Source organism: Dipteris shenzhenensis, chromosome 13 (genome assembly GCF_047967505.1).
Source record: "Dipteris shenzhenensis isolate YYH24624 ecotype China chromosome 13, Dip_SZ_1.0, whole genome shotgun sequence".
NCBI lineage: Eukaryota > Viridiplantae > Streptophyta > Polypodiopsida > Gleicheniales > Dipteridaceae > Dipteris > Dipteris shenzhenensis.
Genome location: NC_141608.1, coordinates 18,884,293 through 18,899,898, shown reverse-complemented (window position 1 = coordinate 18,899,898; position 15,606 = coordinate 18,884,293). Strand labels below are relative to the sequence as shown.

At 49.1% G+C, this 15,606-nt stretch overlaps 1 protein-coding gene across 3 annotated transcripts in view; it reads left to right on the top strand.

Moving 5' to 3' along the window:
• The window catches only part of LOC147895123 (ARM repeat superfamily protein), a 218,268-nt gene that overhangs the window by 142,100 nt on the left and 60,562 nt on the right, over positions 1-15,606 (top strand). For all 3 annotated transcript variants that reach the window (XM_087383592.1, XM_087383593.1, XM_087383594.1), the window contains one exon: positions 14,346-14,503. In XM_087383592.1, the coding sequence (XP_087239718.1) occupies positions 14,346-14,503 (158 nt within the window). The remainder of the gene's footprint in view (positions 1-14,345; positions 14,504-15,606) is intronic.

Below are 15,606 nucleotides of genomic sequence, written 5' to 3'. Positions count from 1 at the left end.
AGTCAAGTCTCTTTCTCTGTAGAATATCGCCAGAGCCTCTAGATGTTTCTGCAATTCCTCTGCTGAGGATGATATGAGGACTATGTCATCTCCATACAGCACCATTAGATTAGCTAGAAGTGAACCCTCTCCACCCAGGTGTTCTACAAAGGATGTAATCTCATCGATCTTGAAGAGAGTCTGTGAGAGGAGACAGCCTTGCTTCACCCCCCAAGTGCTCTCAACCCAATCTAGTAGACCTCCTGGGGCACGTACCCTCCCTTTGATGGACTCATTTAGACTCATAAACCCCCCGATCATGATCTCTAGGAGCTGCAACTCCTGTAACCTCCCAATCAGGCAGAAACATGGGACAATATCAAATGCCTTACGAAAGTCTACAAAGCAAGTATAGACTTTCTGATGCCTCAACTTCGCCTCCTAAATGATAGGTGAAGAAGTGGTCCAGGCTGTCCAAGAGCCCGCCGCCCGCCACGACCCTCTATGTGGTTGCTGATCTTCCTCTCTAGTACCGACCCATATATCTTAGCCAGAGTGTGGCCAATCATAAGAGTGCGATAGTTGCAAGTGTCCATGGGATCACCTGCCTTGTGTATCGGTACTATGGTGGTAGTACTCCAGGTAGACGGGAAGCCTTGGCATACGGCATGGTTGAACAACTTTGCTAGAACCAGGGTCAAGACCTCCTGTCCATGGGCAAAGTGCTCAGTGCGTAGTCCCTCGTGATCTGGTGATCTCTGGTTATGAAGCCAGAGAAGGGCAGCCCGTACATTTTGTGTAGTAAACAAGTGACACGTAGTGGGTCTGGGCATAGAGGACATATCGGTTGGTGTCGGGACATCATAGAGAGAGCATGCATACGTATGCGAGACTGCTAGATCTGTGATGGGGATGGGCGACTTCCCTTCCGACGAGTTTCCATTCCGTAGCAGGGTCTCCTCCGCGAAAGGATCCGATCACCTCATCCATTTTGTGTATGAGGAAAGCTCACTTCTTACGCCATGTCACTTGGCATGAGATCTGCTATGCCTCTAGTGAAGTCAAATGTCCCAGTGCTCGTTCACGTGTGAGGTGGGCTCTCATCTCTCTGCACGCATCGTCAAACCAAGGTTTTTGGGGCATCTTTCCATCTAGGACATTTGCAGATCGAGTCGTGGGAAAGGACTGGTGGCAGCATTCTGTATCACTGAGACAAGCGTATCCGATGTGCATGGGCGAGGTCCATACCATCTCCAAGTAAGACTAGAAGCTCCGAGGCCAGTGGCTCATGTACACCGGGTCAAGAGCACAATCAAAATGGATATGGACACGAGTGGGTGGTGGGGGGACCGTCCTCATGGTTGGCATGGCGGCCGAGATACGGAAGGCAAGGTATGAGTGGTCGGCACCCAGTGGAGGAGGAGGCACAGTAAAATCGTGTATCCATGGTCCATGATGCTTCTCCCCCCGCCATGTGGGAAACAAGTGAGCCCACCAGATGATGGCCATCTTCGAAGACCGCTATATATGATCAAGTCATGGATAGCCCCCAACTCGAGTAGATGCCTCCCGTATGCTATCACTGGTGCATCTGCATGTACCGACTGTCTCACAATGCCCAGCTCTGCTACATCCATCTCTGGTACCATGAGGGAATCCTCATTGAAATCTAGTAGGCCAACCGCTGTTCCTAGGACGTGCATTGAAGTCACCAAGGAGGAGAGTGTCCCTCTGTTTAGAAAGCTTTGTGATGTCATCATGAATAGTCTCATATGAGCTGTGCCCATCAGTTGTGACTTCTCGTGCATAAGATGATGTGTCTGGGGGAAAGTAACAGACTACAATGAAAATCGGGCATGTATCTGGTAGCTGAACTCGCACCCATACAAGGCTGCCATCTCCTTCTTGAGCTTCTCATTCTTAAATTTCAGTTCTTCCATTGCCTTGTGTGCCTCTTCCGGTGTTCCTTGCATGTCTCTTAGTTGCTGTAATTCTGTCCCCATAGCTTGCATTTTGTCATTAAGGCTGGTCTTTTCAGTGTCCCACGTTACCTTCTCCTTCTCCCACTCATCCTTCTTGTTTCTTCCCTTTCTCCATTCATCTTGCATACGCCCTCCTTGCTTCTTGATTTCATTGAGTGTCTTATCACTCAACTTAGCAAAATCTGTATGGCCTTGTTTGAGAAAGTAGACAACCTCGAGACCACCACTGTCCCAGAGGTATTTTTGGGGGGTGACCCTGCCATGTAAGCTGTCATTGCACTTTTAACAGCTTTTATATATTCTCGTGTTGTCATTATCTACTAGTGTATGAAGCTGCTCACTGTTTATTGCATATTCTAGAAACTGTCCTGGGGACCTTCAAGTGTGTTGGTAATCCTTCTCTGCCCTTTCTTTGACTTTCTATTGTCATATTCGCTCGTGGAGCATTCCTCACTTCATTTTCTTGGTGTTGATGCTGACGTTCTTGATTTCCTTGCTGTCCTTGCAGGTTTGGGCTGGTGGGAGCTGCAAATTCGAAGTTTTGTTGGCTGCCCAAGCTCTGTTGGTCTGAGGGCTAGGCAGAGGTGTGACGGGGGCCTCCCGAGGCCCGTGATGGCAGGGTTGCAGGCCTTGAAAGCGTGCAGGGGCTAGAGACAGCCCCCTGTGAGCTGCAGGTGGTGCAGCTTTATGGGCTAGGTGGGGAGGCAAGGGCTAGAGGCGCAGCTTTATGCGCCAGGAGGGGAGGCAAAGGCGGGCAGCTGCTTCACGACAGTAGCTGCCATGACGGGGTGGACGAGAGTGCAGGTGAGGCCAAAGGGCCCGCAACAGACGCCCTGGACGCCGTGACAGGCTGAGACGCCCCCCACGAGAGAGAGAGAGAGAGAGAGAGAGAGAGAGAGAGAAGCAGAAGGAGAAGGAGAAGGAGAAGCAGAAGCAAAAGCAGAAGCATCGGGGGGCCAAAAATGACCCGTGGGACCCGTCTCAATACAATGTAAAAAGAGTCTCCTCAAGGAGAGGGGTCAGGAGTCTATGATTTCCTGACGACACAGAAGCAGAAGCAGAAGCATCGGGGGGCCAAAAATGACCCATGGGACCTGTCTCAATACAATGTAAAAAGAGTCTCCTTAAGGAGAGGGGTCAGGAGTCTATGAGTTCCTGACGACAAGTAAAAAGACGAGTGACAAAAGATCCCAAAGCTGCCGGAGAGGCAGTGGAGAGAACTGATGTCAACTGAGCAGAGCCCTCCAGTATCTGCTGGTAGTCCTCCCTATACCTCCGCTGATCCATATATCTCTCATGTCGACTAGCTCCTCCTCCTCTGTCCCAGAGTGCCTTGGGGCTGAGTCAAATGCCTAGAAATCTCTGACCTGTCTCTGTGCTTGGTCTACCTCGGTACCCTGTGGTGCGGTGGTCCCATCCTCATGCTCTCTGATATGTCATAGTAGTATCTCCCTGTGTCATCGCATCTCCATCAAGTAGAGCCCAATGCAGACCTGGTCCTGGAAGTGGATCAGTCGTGAGAGTGGGCCAAATATCCCTCCTGAAAAAGGCAGTGGTAGTGCCCTCGGATCTCATAGCAAGTTGTGCAGACACACAGAAAGTGCTCCTCTGTCTCGACCATCCCCATCGTGCACAACCTCCAAGTCCGCTGCTCTCTGGGTATGCGTGCAGCTCTCCCTGTCTCGATCCTCAGCTAATGGGACGAGACCCGCATCTGTCTGATGGCAATCCTCAGTGCGTGTGAGACTCCTGTCCTCGAGATACTGAGGTCTGATGATGAGCCCGTCTTCTAATATTCTCAAAAAGTGGTCATAGTAGAGCTGGGTCTTGGTGGGGAACTCTTGGTCCCCCCCCCTAGTGTGAGATGTGTGGAGCTGGAGGAGATCTAACCTTATGATGCGGTTAATCTCATCTCGTGGGATCAACTCGGGCGGTGCATCCATGCTATACTAAAACGGGGGGAGCTGATCCATCTGAATCCCGTGACTAGCGAACCATGCGGTGATGCGTGCAAACCATGTTGTACCTGCCCCACTCTCAGATAGTGGTATGGAGGACTCTAGTGCCAGTGTCGGAAGTCTCTCACAAGGTAGGTCCCAAACTCTGTGGAGGAAAGCCATTGTTTGAAAGATGGCATCAACTTGGAGAGGGGTCATGGCAAACTCTGCCTGTACTATCTGATGGGGGACCGAGGGCTTACTCCGAATCATCCTGGAGCCCATAATCACCTGCAGCTGCTCGAATCTCTTCCACTTTGTTGCTGAAATATCACACCCCCAAAACGGTGCCGCATACATGGCGGTTGGCCTCACTAAAGTGTCGAAAAGCCAACACTTTGTCGGTGGATCCTAGAAGTGCGCCTGGAAGAACTGTCGCTCTAGTTGGGCCAAGGCACCATGCCCTCGTGTGAGTCGTGCTCTGGCTGCGTGGGTCATTGTGCAAAGTGGCCCTGTGAACACTGTACCCAAGTATGTGTAGGATTGTACAATCTCCACTGGCTGACTCTGGTATGTAAAGCTATGTCGATGAAGCACTTTGTAGGAGGTGTTGAAGATCATGACCTTGGTCTTCCCAAGGTTAACCATCAGGTCTCTCTCTCTGCATAACACCTCTAGGGCATCTAGATGTCTCTGTAGTCCCTTTATCGAAGATGACAAGAGGACTATGTCATCCGCATATAGTACTGTATCATCAAGTCCGCTAGTGGTGCTCCCTCACCTCCTAGGCGGTCTATGAAAGATGTAATCTCATCAATGTAGAGTACGAAGAGAGTCGGTGAGAGAGGGCACCCCTGCTTTACTCCGATCGTGCTCTCAATCCAGTCTGATAGGCCTTTTGGGGCACGAACTCTCCCTCTAACGGACTCGTATAGGCTCACCACTCTTCAGATTAGAACCTCTGGGATCTGCATATCCTCCTGTAGTCTCTCGATCATGCGGGATTGCGTGACAATGTCGAAGGCTTTCCAAAAGTCTACAAAACAAGCGTAGACTTTATGGCGTCTCGACCTCGCCTCCTCAATGATAGCCCTCAAGGTGAAAATGTGGTCTAGAGTGGAGTGCGTGTCTCCGGAAGCCTGCCTGCCCTTGAGCACGTTGCCCATGTGCCTCTGTATGACTGTTGATCTCCCTCTCCAGTATCGATCCATAGATCTTGGCCAGCGTGTGGCCAATCATGAGAGTGCGATAGTTCCCAGTATCCATGGGGTCGCCTGCTTTGTGTATCGGTACTATGGTGGTGGTACTCCATGAGGGTGGGAAGCCGTGACATAAGGGGTGATTGAACATCTGTGCTAGTACTGGAGCCAAGACCTCCTATCCATGATCAAAGTGCTCAGTCGGTAGTCCCTCATGGTCCTGTGCTCTCCAGTTATGAAGCCGGATGAGTGCAGCCCGCACATTCTGTGCAATGAACACGTGGCAAGTGGTAGGCGAGGGCATAGTGGACATATCAGGTGGTGCTTGCATTGGGACATCATAAAGAGAGCATGCATAAGTGTGCCAAACACCTGGGTCTGTGATGGGTATAGGTGGCTTCCCCTCCACCAATAGAAGCCCCCATCCAATGGTGGGATCCCCCCCTCGAAATGAACTGATCACCTCATCCATTCTATGCATGAGAAAGGTCCGCCGCTTACGATGTGTCAGTCGTCATGAAATCCGCTGTCCCTCGGGTGATGTCAAGTGGCCAAGGGCTAGCTCGCGTGTGAGGTGAGCTCTCATCTCTCTGCACTCATCATCATACCAGGGATTCTGTGGCATCTTTCCTAGTGAGGCACGTGCAGATCGAGTCGTGGGGAAAGACTTGATGGCTGTGTCCATGACTACCATGGAAAGGGTGTCTGAGGCGTTGGTGAGGTCTACAGCATCTCCAAGTAGTAGGGCTGGAAGTCCCTCCGCCAAGTTGCTCACATAGATGGGGTCCAGGGCACAATCAAAGTGAACCTGTACATGAGTGGGCGCAGGGGGGACCCTCTCTGTGGTTGGCATAGTGGTAGAGATACAAAAGGCTAGGTACGAGTGATCAGCCCCAAGTGGGGGAGGGGGCACAATGAAGTCATATATCCGTGAGGTAAAGGCCAAGGGACCCAAGAGGTAGTCCATTGTGCTTGTCCCTCTGCCATGCGAGAAACAAGTGAGACCACCGGATGATGGCCATCTCCCATTATAAATTATCAAATCATGAACATCCCCTAGCTCAAGTAGATGTCGTCCACACTCTTTTACCTGTGGTGCATCTACAGAATGTGTCACTATCCCGAGCTCAGCTGCATCTAGTTCTGGTACTTGAGGGAATCTGATGCAAAGTCCAATAGGCCCACCTGCCTATTACCTTTGCCTGCATTGAAGTCACCAAGAAGAAGGATGTCCCCCTGCCTAGAGAATTTGGTGATATCATCCTGAATCGACTCATATGGACTGTGCCCTTCTGTGGTGACCTCACGTGCATAGGATGAGGTATGTGGAGGGAAATAGCACACTGCTATAAGAATCGGTCGTGTGCCTGGTAGCTGGACTCGTATCCACATGTGTCGCGCATGCTCCTCTCTCCGTGCCACTGATATGAGAGGTCTCATGTGTGATCTAAAGAGGATAGCCACTCCCCCCGAACCCCGCACACCAGTGTCTCTCCTCCTCTCCTTCCTATGAGATGACTCCCATGTATATCCTATCACGGTGGGCAATCCTCTCTCGGGGATCTCATGTGTCTCAGTGTAGAAGACCATATCTCTGTCAGTGTATGTCTCCGAGAAACCACCTGGATCAGACCAGCCATAGAGAGAGAGAGAGAGAGAGAGAGATTAACGTCCGCAGAAAGCCTCACGGGCTTATGGGATAAAGTGCAAAACATAAATCCTTACATCATCTGGATAAACCAGAGAGGGTCGAGGAGTGCACATGGCAACTCAGCTCGAGCTTATTGAAGCACAATTCTAAGTTGTAGTCCTATGTCAGGAAGGCGTTCATTACATCAGTTAAAGAGAGAGAGAGAGAGACAGAGAGAGAGACTGTGGAGCTGCCTTGTAGAACCGCCACCAAACAAGAGCAATTGTTTGCAACCAAGATGGGGCGAATTGGTCACGTGTAGACCAGCTTATGGGCATGGGAAGATGGCTGATATAAACGTTGGATTGGGCCAAGCGAATTGGATCTAGGATGCATGAAAAGGGTGTGGCATGCAAGCCACAACTTTCCCCTCCTTTTATAACTTTTCTAAAAGGGTTGGCGTCCTCAAAAGTACTTTTAGAAAGTAGCGAACTTTGCTTTGCGAAAAGTAAAGCAAAGAACTTTTAGTTCTTCAAGCATACTTTTTTAAAAGTATACCCACATGCACGCATGCATGTGGGTACTTGTCCATTCTAGAACTCATTTGACAGTTATTTGCATGTCTTTCCACGCATGCATGCACACACGGTGCTTGCATGACACATAACTAAAGTGAAAAGTAGAGACTTTGAGTATTTTTCCACTGCTAAAGTTACTTTCTTTTTTTTTTGGCAAAAAAAGAGACTCCTATTAAGTAAGAAAGAAACTTGCTAGAGCAAGCTTTGTGCAGAAATACAACATGCTAAGCATGTAATAAAAAACACCTCACAGGAATGAGGTAGAGAGAAACCAAGGCTGAGGCTGAAAATGCCAACTCAACCCTGTAGAAGTCTCAGCAAAGAAGGGAGAGTCTCTCCAATCTCTGAGAAAAGTATTTCTCCTGGAAGAGGCTGCTCGAGATGATCCCTGCATGGTCACCCAAATGGCCATCAGAGTGTGTACCGTATCTGTCCAAGTACTGGCCAAGATCTGAGAAGGGTGAACCTGAGAACCCTCCAAAGCCTCAGTGCATCTAGCTCTCCAAATGTGCCATGCTGCAATGCTAGCTAAGACCTCCCATGGAGAGTCAACCGAGGAATGAGCAGCCCTGAAGAGAGTGGCCGGAACATCCTCTAGAGATCACGACTCCACAAGGTGTCGTCGGATTTGAAGAGCCCAAGAGGAGTCAAGTCTCTCAAAAAAGACCTGGGGCCCTGAAAGAGTAAGCCAAGCCACTGATCCCCAGGTCATATAGAAAGGTAGGTGAACAAAAGTGCTGAAAAGTCTTGCAATCCCCTTCCATATGATATTCACCTATCTGCAATCCCAAAGGCAGTGTTGTATTTTCTCCAAAGCAGAAAGGCAACGAGGGCAAGAGGAGTCAGCTCCAAACTTGGATCTCCAATGGTTTACTGCTATCCCACCATGAATAGAAAGCCAAAAGAAGAGAGTGATTTTTCTATTCCGGTGGGATTTTCAGAGCCTCTGTCATAAAATTTTCTGCAAATCAGCAGAAATCTGAAAGTTCTCCCAATGATGAGCTTTGGTAGGCCTCCAACCCCTACAGCTGAGCTGGAATTTCCTGGCAATACTGACCATGTAATGAAAGAAGGGTTTGCCCTTCTCTCGGTGCCCTTCATCTATCCATTCCCATTCCCCAGGGTCCCACTGCAAAACTAATTGGGACACCTCCATAGATACACAACCTCCATGAGCCCAGGGCGATGAGAAGCGGGTCAAGATCCAAGTACCACTGTGAAAAAGAGCCATGCTCCATGAAGCCCACTATCTTGACTAGCTGAAATGGTACCTCCAACGAGATATCGTCTGTAGATCTGGATAGCGTGCCCCCCGAACAAACATCAAAGACTAAGGCATCCTCATGTGTGTCATGAAAAGCAATCACCTGTAAAGGAACTCCCAATCTGAAAAATGCCCCCATCCAGATGGAGCAAGTAATAGGCATGTGATATGTGTCCACCTAATCCAAGGGCAAGGCTGCATCATTGTGTTGGACTCTCCCTGCACTCCCTCTGAGATTAAGAACCATCTGGGCCTGTTGGTCTGCAGGAAGCTTCCTGAAGGCTTTCCATGCTCCCACAGTAGATGCAGGGCCCCTCTCCCATCTTGGCCACTGCATGTACGGAGAAGCTTCAAGTGGTCTTCCATGCTCATCCAAAATCCTGTCATTCCACATGATAGGCTGCCTTTCAATCTCTTCATGGGTGGATGGGGGAATCCTACGAAGAGTACTCCTGAAGCTAGCCCATGCTTTCAAGATAGCAACCATAAGAGGGGAAGAGGGAGATCTGAGGTGGGCTGTAGTGAAAACTCATCTGGTACTGTGTGTCCAATCCTCTCCTAAAGTGGGCATGCGAGACTGTATGCATCTGATAAAGAAATCCTTTCAAGGCTCTTGCCCTGGCACAAGTCCTCTCACAACGACCTTGCAGAGTAAGGCTCTGCACTGTAGATCCGGGTCGATGATATTCAAACCCTCTTCTCGAATAAAAAGGGTCGATGATATGCACTTGTGTTCCCGAATAAAAAGGATATCAATAGCACCTCCAGTGACACCTGGATGAAGTTGATTCCGGATCAGCTACCTACGGCGATGGTGTGGAACTCCGCCTAGGCCCTGTATGTTCCAGCTGACTATCCCCATCGATAGGAGGATGTTGGATGAAAAGGCTTACCCGACCTAGTAGAGGAGACCAGCTTCCCCTGGGCCGAAACACTCCTGCTGAGGGCAGGAAACTCAACAGGTGAAAGGATCCCCACACTTGCTGAAGGGGAGGCCCTATCAAAAGGAATCCCAATGACCGGGACCCCTAAGGTGGAGGACACAAACTCCTCATCATCCATGAAAGTCGCCGAATCTGCCAGTGCCGAAAAAGAGTTTGTGATAAGCAAGTCTGGTCGAGGAGTGCGAAGAAGACCTGCACTCGCGGAAGATGGAGGAGAAGGACCTGCCAGGCCTCTATCTGCAAAACTGGAGCTGGGGGCTGAGGAGGCCTGTGGCAAGGCTGAAGAGGAATCTAGAGTCCTCATCTATGCATGCATTCCCTCGGTTATCCTGACTGTGGCAGGAACAGTCTGTGGGGAAGAAGTATCGGTAGTCCCCTTATGATCAGAAACCAAAGTGACTGGGGCTGGTATTGGTGCATCTAAAGGCCCCTCCTGATGTGGAACTGTAGTGTCTGGGGTTGCAGCAACATCCACCTCTGGAGTCTGGAAGGCATCTGTTTGAACAGGATCAAAGGTCTCCTCCTGAGGTAAGGGAGCCGCTTTGATAGCTCTCCATCATGGTACTGAGTGTGCTGCGGGCATTGGGCGCCTTGCTGCCCCTAGTGGTCTTGGGGTGCGTGAAGCAGGGCACCCTGCTGCTCTTGGTGGTCCTGGAGTGCGTGGTACAGGGTGCTGGGGAGGTACAGTCGGGGTAGTACATGAAGGAGCCGCACCGGAAGACCTCTTGGGTCTTTTTCTCTTCCTTGGGTAGTCTCTAGCAAAGTGCCCAAGGGTCATGCAAATCCTGCACTAGTCCTGTCTACCTAAAATCTCGACTCTTTGTCGAAAGAGAGAGCCGTTTGGACGCTGAAGCATGATGTGGTCATCTGAGATGTTAGGGTTAGAGACAATGACCCTAACACGAGGCACCCTGTCTGCATTGACTGCCTCTGTCGAGGAAGAAGGCATGCCAAGAAGGATGGGAATCTCAGTGACCACTCCGAATGTGGCTCCGATAGTGGCAAGCAGTCGATGGTAGATCTGAGGAAGACCAGGAAATCTAATGAATAGTGATGTGACCTGCCTGTCCTCCTCGACCAGATCGACGCCCAAGGTGTAGGGCAAAAGAAAGATCCTCCTCGAACCCAAAGCCAGGGGATTAGCTTTGAGAACAAGGGTTGTGGACTCATGGGAGTCGAAAACCACTTGGAAGAATCCACGTCCCAAAAGTCGAATATCCCTGAGGTGTGGGGCGAGATCTCCTGGTAACGCCGCCAGCATCCAGTCTCTAGCCTGTGATCTGGAAGGGTGCGACCTAAAGATGCGGACGAAAAGTGATGTGGAGCCCTCTAATTCCACATCTTTCTTGAGCTGCTGCAACTCGTCTTCTGAAAAAATGACGGTTCTCACGGCCGGTGGAAGTGGACGGAGATTGTCTGAATGGGGATCCATTCGCCAATCGATGTGAAAAGGCCGATTCCAACAGTGAAAAAGCTCTGTCCGTGAAACTACTGCCCAGAACGCCTTGGAATACGGGCGCAGGAAGAAGGAGAAAGAGAGGGTAGGAGAGAGGGGAAGGGAAGGAGAGGAGAGACTGAGGGGGGAGGCGTAGGGGAGCTGAATTAGGAAGGAAGGGGGCGGGGAGGGAGAGGGTTGTTGGGGGAGAGGAAAAAGGGGGGGGTGGGGGGGTCAGGAGGGAGGGAGGGGGCGGGTTAGGAGGGAGGGAGAAACCACAACGAATTCTCTTCTCCTCACACAGTGGTTTGTATGAGTTACTTGATTCCGTACTTTGTCCCATAGGCCCGCGAGACCTCCCACGGACGTTAATATATCTTTCTTTCTTTCTACCAGGGACATGTGCATCCTTTGCAAGTCCCAAGGGAATTTACGCTTTGCCTCACATCGTCAGGATTTCATAGAGCTCAAAGCTGGCTGTGATACCAAATGAAACATCCCCTATCTAGGTCTGGTAAGCCCCAAACGTTAGTATGGTACAACTTCAAGCTGGAGTCCTATTAAACCAGGGATGCAACCGTATGCAACCCATAAGGGTTCGAGCTAGCAGCTCACCTCCCAGCTGTAGGCTCAGTACGTCAAGCCACCCCCCAGCTAGAGGTCTAGACTACTGTAGAGAGCCAGCCAGCATCAAATTTTAGACATGCATCCCATACAACATGCCCTTTCCTCTAGTTGCTGCTCCTAGGCCAACAGGTCAATGTCCAGAGGGGCACACTCCTCGGACCCCTGATAATGAGCCCCTGGCCTAATACTTATAGACCATCCCTCGACTATCTTTAGCTGTGAGCCTATACTTTAGTATGCTTGCGTAAAGTAACTTTTCTTTACTTTGTGGCAACCCTTTGCCAAGTATAGCTCAGCCATGACTTGCCTTTAGCGGGCTAGCTCTATCCACAGGATCTAAACCTCACCTTTGCTAGCTCCGGTCTCAATGCTAGGTTAGGCCACGTTCATCTATTTCTAGATCCTAGGTTAGTCAGGCCTAGGCTTTGATAAGCCTATACCCTCCTTAGTCCAATTGTGGAGGTAACAATCTTAGAAGCATGGAACGAGGGGCTTGCTGGGACTCCAGGTGCCACAGACTCTCTATGCTAGTTTGGGCAGGTCTTTAGGACATGAGCTCCTCTCAAAGTATTCTCTCTGTTGCAGGATTGTTGGAAAAAGTGATGAAGTATTGAGTTAGTTTACAACATGATCCTTTAAGTAGACCTTAGGCCATAGGTTCATGCACTCACCTTGTCACTTGGTCCAAGGCATCCAAGCAAACGCAAGCATCTATGTCGTGTCAGTGTGGCACATAGGATGGGGCTGAAGCCTTGGCGTCTATGAGGAGCCACCAGGAAGCTTTGCTCACTCTCACCTCCTTAGCTCCTCGGCTCCTTAGTTAGGGATTGCTATATTGTTGAGGCACATGTGTGTTTGTAGCTAGTTGTTGCATTTCCATGTGTGCGTCTCTCACATGGGGAGAGTATTGTAGGCAATGATTGGCATTTCAGATTGTAGCTATTCACATCTATTCCTACCTGTGCATGTGAGGGGAGGCCACTTCATTCTAGAAGGCCTCCACTTGTTTTCTTTCATGGTATCAGAGCCATCCTTGGAAGACCTGTGAACACCCCAAGTGATGTTCTTCAAAGAAGGCGCACACACGCTAAGCCTGAGTATTCCAGCCCTCAGTAAGCCTCAACAGGAAAAGGAGAACCTACGCATAGGAAGAGGCATATCCTTGCAGTCATTTGTAAGAATTGGAACATCTGCTATAACATCTGCTTCCACACTGGCCTCACTCTTTTTGTATGAGGTCACTCGACTGAGGTTTAGACTCATGAGATCCATCATGGGACACGACCATAAGTAACAGGTGATTATCAGTGACTTCTTCACAGGCGAGGAGATGGTCTGGAGATGCTGAGATCGAGACCTTGTCTTTCAAGCATGCCATATCTGTGGGCGACTGCACCATAGACCCTGTGGGCACCTGTCCATTAGGGGGATTGTCATTGCAGATGTCTGAGATCAGCTGCTGCCGTCCTTGACTCCTCTCTTAGAGGTGGCATCTTAATTTATCTTATGACCTTTGGGCTTGACATTTTACAAGCATTGAGCTATGCTAGTCATTGCATGGCAAACCTAAGGCTGTCTAATGGAAAGCAGCAAAAATGATCCTTAGATATGTCAAAGGTACTCTACAATGTGGAAATTTTTATATGCAATCCAAAATTGTACAGCTGCAAGGCTTTTTTAACGGTGATTAGGCACGTGGGAAAGCCAGAAATTCCACTACATGCTACACACACCCACGCACGCATGATCGACAAATTGCTGAACATTGGTGGTACTTCATGGATGAGCAAGAACTAAAACACTATTGCTCTTTCTTGCACTCTGCAAATGCTAGAGTATGTGAAACGAGCTAGCTTTCTAGGCTATTTGGTGACCTTGGCATTGCTTTGGATGGTTTGGTATCCACTGCTTGTGACAACTAATCATGCATTGCTTTGTCCAAGAACCCTTGGGATTATTCTAGACTAACCACATTGTCATTAGGCATCTCTTCATCCTTAAAGGTAAAAAGCTAGCAGATTCAAATTATTTATTGTTCTACCAAGAACAATCCAACATACATGCTCGTCAGGGCTTTCCAAAGGAGAAAGGTTTCTTGGCAGGCATTTTCTTGCTATATAGAAGAAGTTGTTTCTTCATATGGGAAATGATGATGCATGAGGCAATGTGTGAGAATCAAATCTGACTTCAGCAACTAATTTGCATGATCAAGAGGATTGTTGGGCTAGTGTGCATGAATCTGACTTCAGCAACTAATTTGCATTATCAAGAGGATTGTTGGGCTAGTGTGCTCATGCATTGAATAATGCTCTGATGGGTTGTAATATTGGTCTAGATTAGGTATGCCATTTTTAATCAACGTATAGGGTCCCAGCCCATACGTATAGTTGTGATCTAAAATCTACTTTGTCATCATCTGTTGTTATCCTTTTGAATATCAATCAGCTTTCTTAGTGTGGTTTTCCCCTATCTCACTTGTCTTTCTGTGGACCAGGGAGTCTTTCTGACTGATATGTCTTGAGATTGGAGTTCAGTGTGTCTTATCTCTGAGTTATAAGGACCTCTCAAGGCTTAAAGGATTGAAACTTTCACATGGTTTGATCCTTCTGTCATGTTCTCATAATGGACAGTGTAGGTTTGTGCTTCTAGTGGAGAAAGCTTTCATGAGCATAGATTCAGCTAAGGGATTTTTATGGCTTTCTAAGTCTATTCTTTAACAATTTTGCAAGGCACCAGTTGTAACCAATAGCAGGTGTGTATGAAATTGCAGGTTTTCTGGAAGTCAGCATTTCGTCGATTGTGGAGTCAGGGGCCTACATCGCTGAAACCTCTTTGGCTGCAGTCTCTCTGAGGATTTGCTTAGTGTGTGGAGAGAGTGCTGTGTCTGGTGTTTTGTATGCTTTATTGGGAGTTTCTGCAATGACAAGAGTAAGTCAGCATCCCATGCACAGCAAGAATAGACAATCTCTTTACTATAGTTTTGGTTTATATTCTAGTGATCATTTTGGAGAGGTTTGAATCATTTTTAGCTCTATGATGCAGGTCAGTCCTTCGAGATCAGCTAGTGATCTCTATGGATGAGGACCTCACACCTCTACCGGTTGAGGAGAGGCGCTCTTTGCTGCAGCAGCGGGATCAGGCCTGGAAGCAGGGGAAGTGGGCAGTGGTACGAGAGGGACGACTTCTTACAGGCCCCCGTAGGACACCTGCCCCCTCCCCTACATAGGGAAGCAGGGTCTATGAGACTTAGATATCCGAGACCCTGTCCTGCACCATTTGGAACTGTAATGGTACCTTATGGTCAGAACTAGGAAACTTCTCGGAATCCTATACAGGCCACGACATAGTCTTCTATACAAAGACACATCAGAGTCCAGAGCGCCCTCTTCCAATAGTCAGTGGATATACATGGGAGTTTGCCTACAGAGATGAGACGAGGGGTACAGGAGGAGTTCGAGGTTCAGGTGGAGTTGCAATCCTTTTCAGATCCACACTTCGGGGGATCATGTCAGTAGAGCAGAGAGATACACATTCCAGATTTCTTTGGATCCGGATACGACAGATGGACAGCCATGGTCTGTTTGTCGCAGTTTGCTACTTCCCCCTGGAGACCTCCCACTTTACTAGAGATATTCGAGGTGATGATGAGACATCCCCATTTGCTGCCCTTTATCAGTCCATAGTTGACTTTTCTAGCCGCGGAGAAGTCCTTCTAGTGAGGGACTTCAACGCCAAGACAAGGGCCCGTTAAGTACCACTTCTTGATTTCAGAGATGATTCCACTCTACTGGCAGATGTTGACCTTGAGGAGGCAGGTATGCTACGGGTTTCGGCTGATAGGCGAGGTCCATTCTCATCCTATGGGCAGGCCCTATTAGACCTAGGCAGGATACATGATCTCATTATCTATAATGGTCTTGACAGATGGCCCGCTTCAGGTGGTTTCACATGCTTTCCACATGGGGGGGGCTCCAGGGTGGTTGATTACATCATGGGATCCCCTGTCTTCACATCTCGCATTACTGACTTCA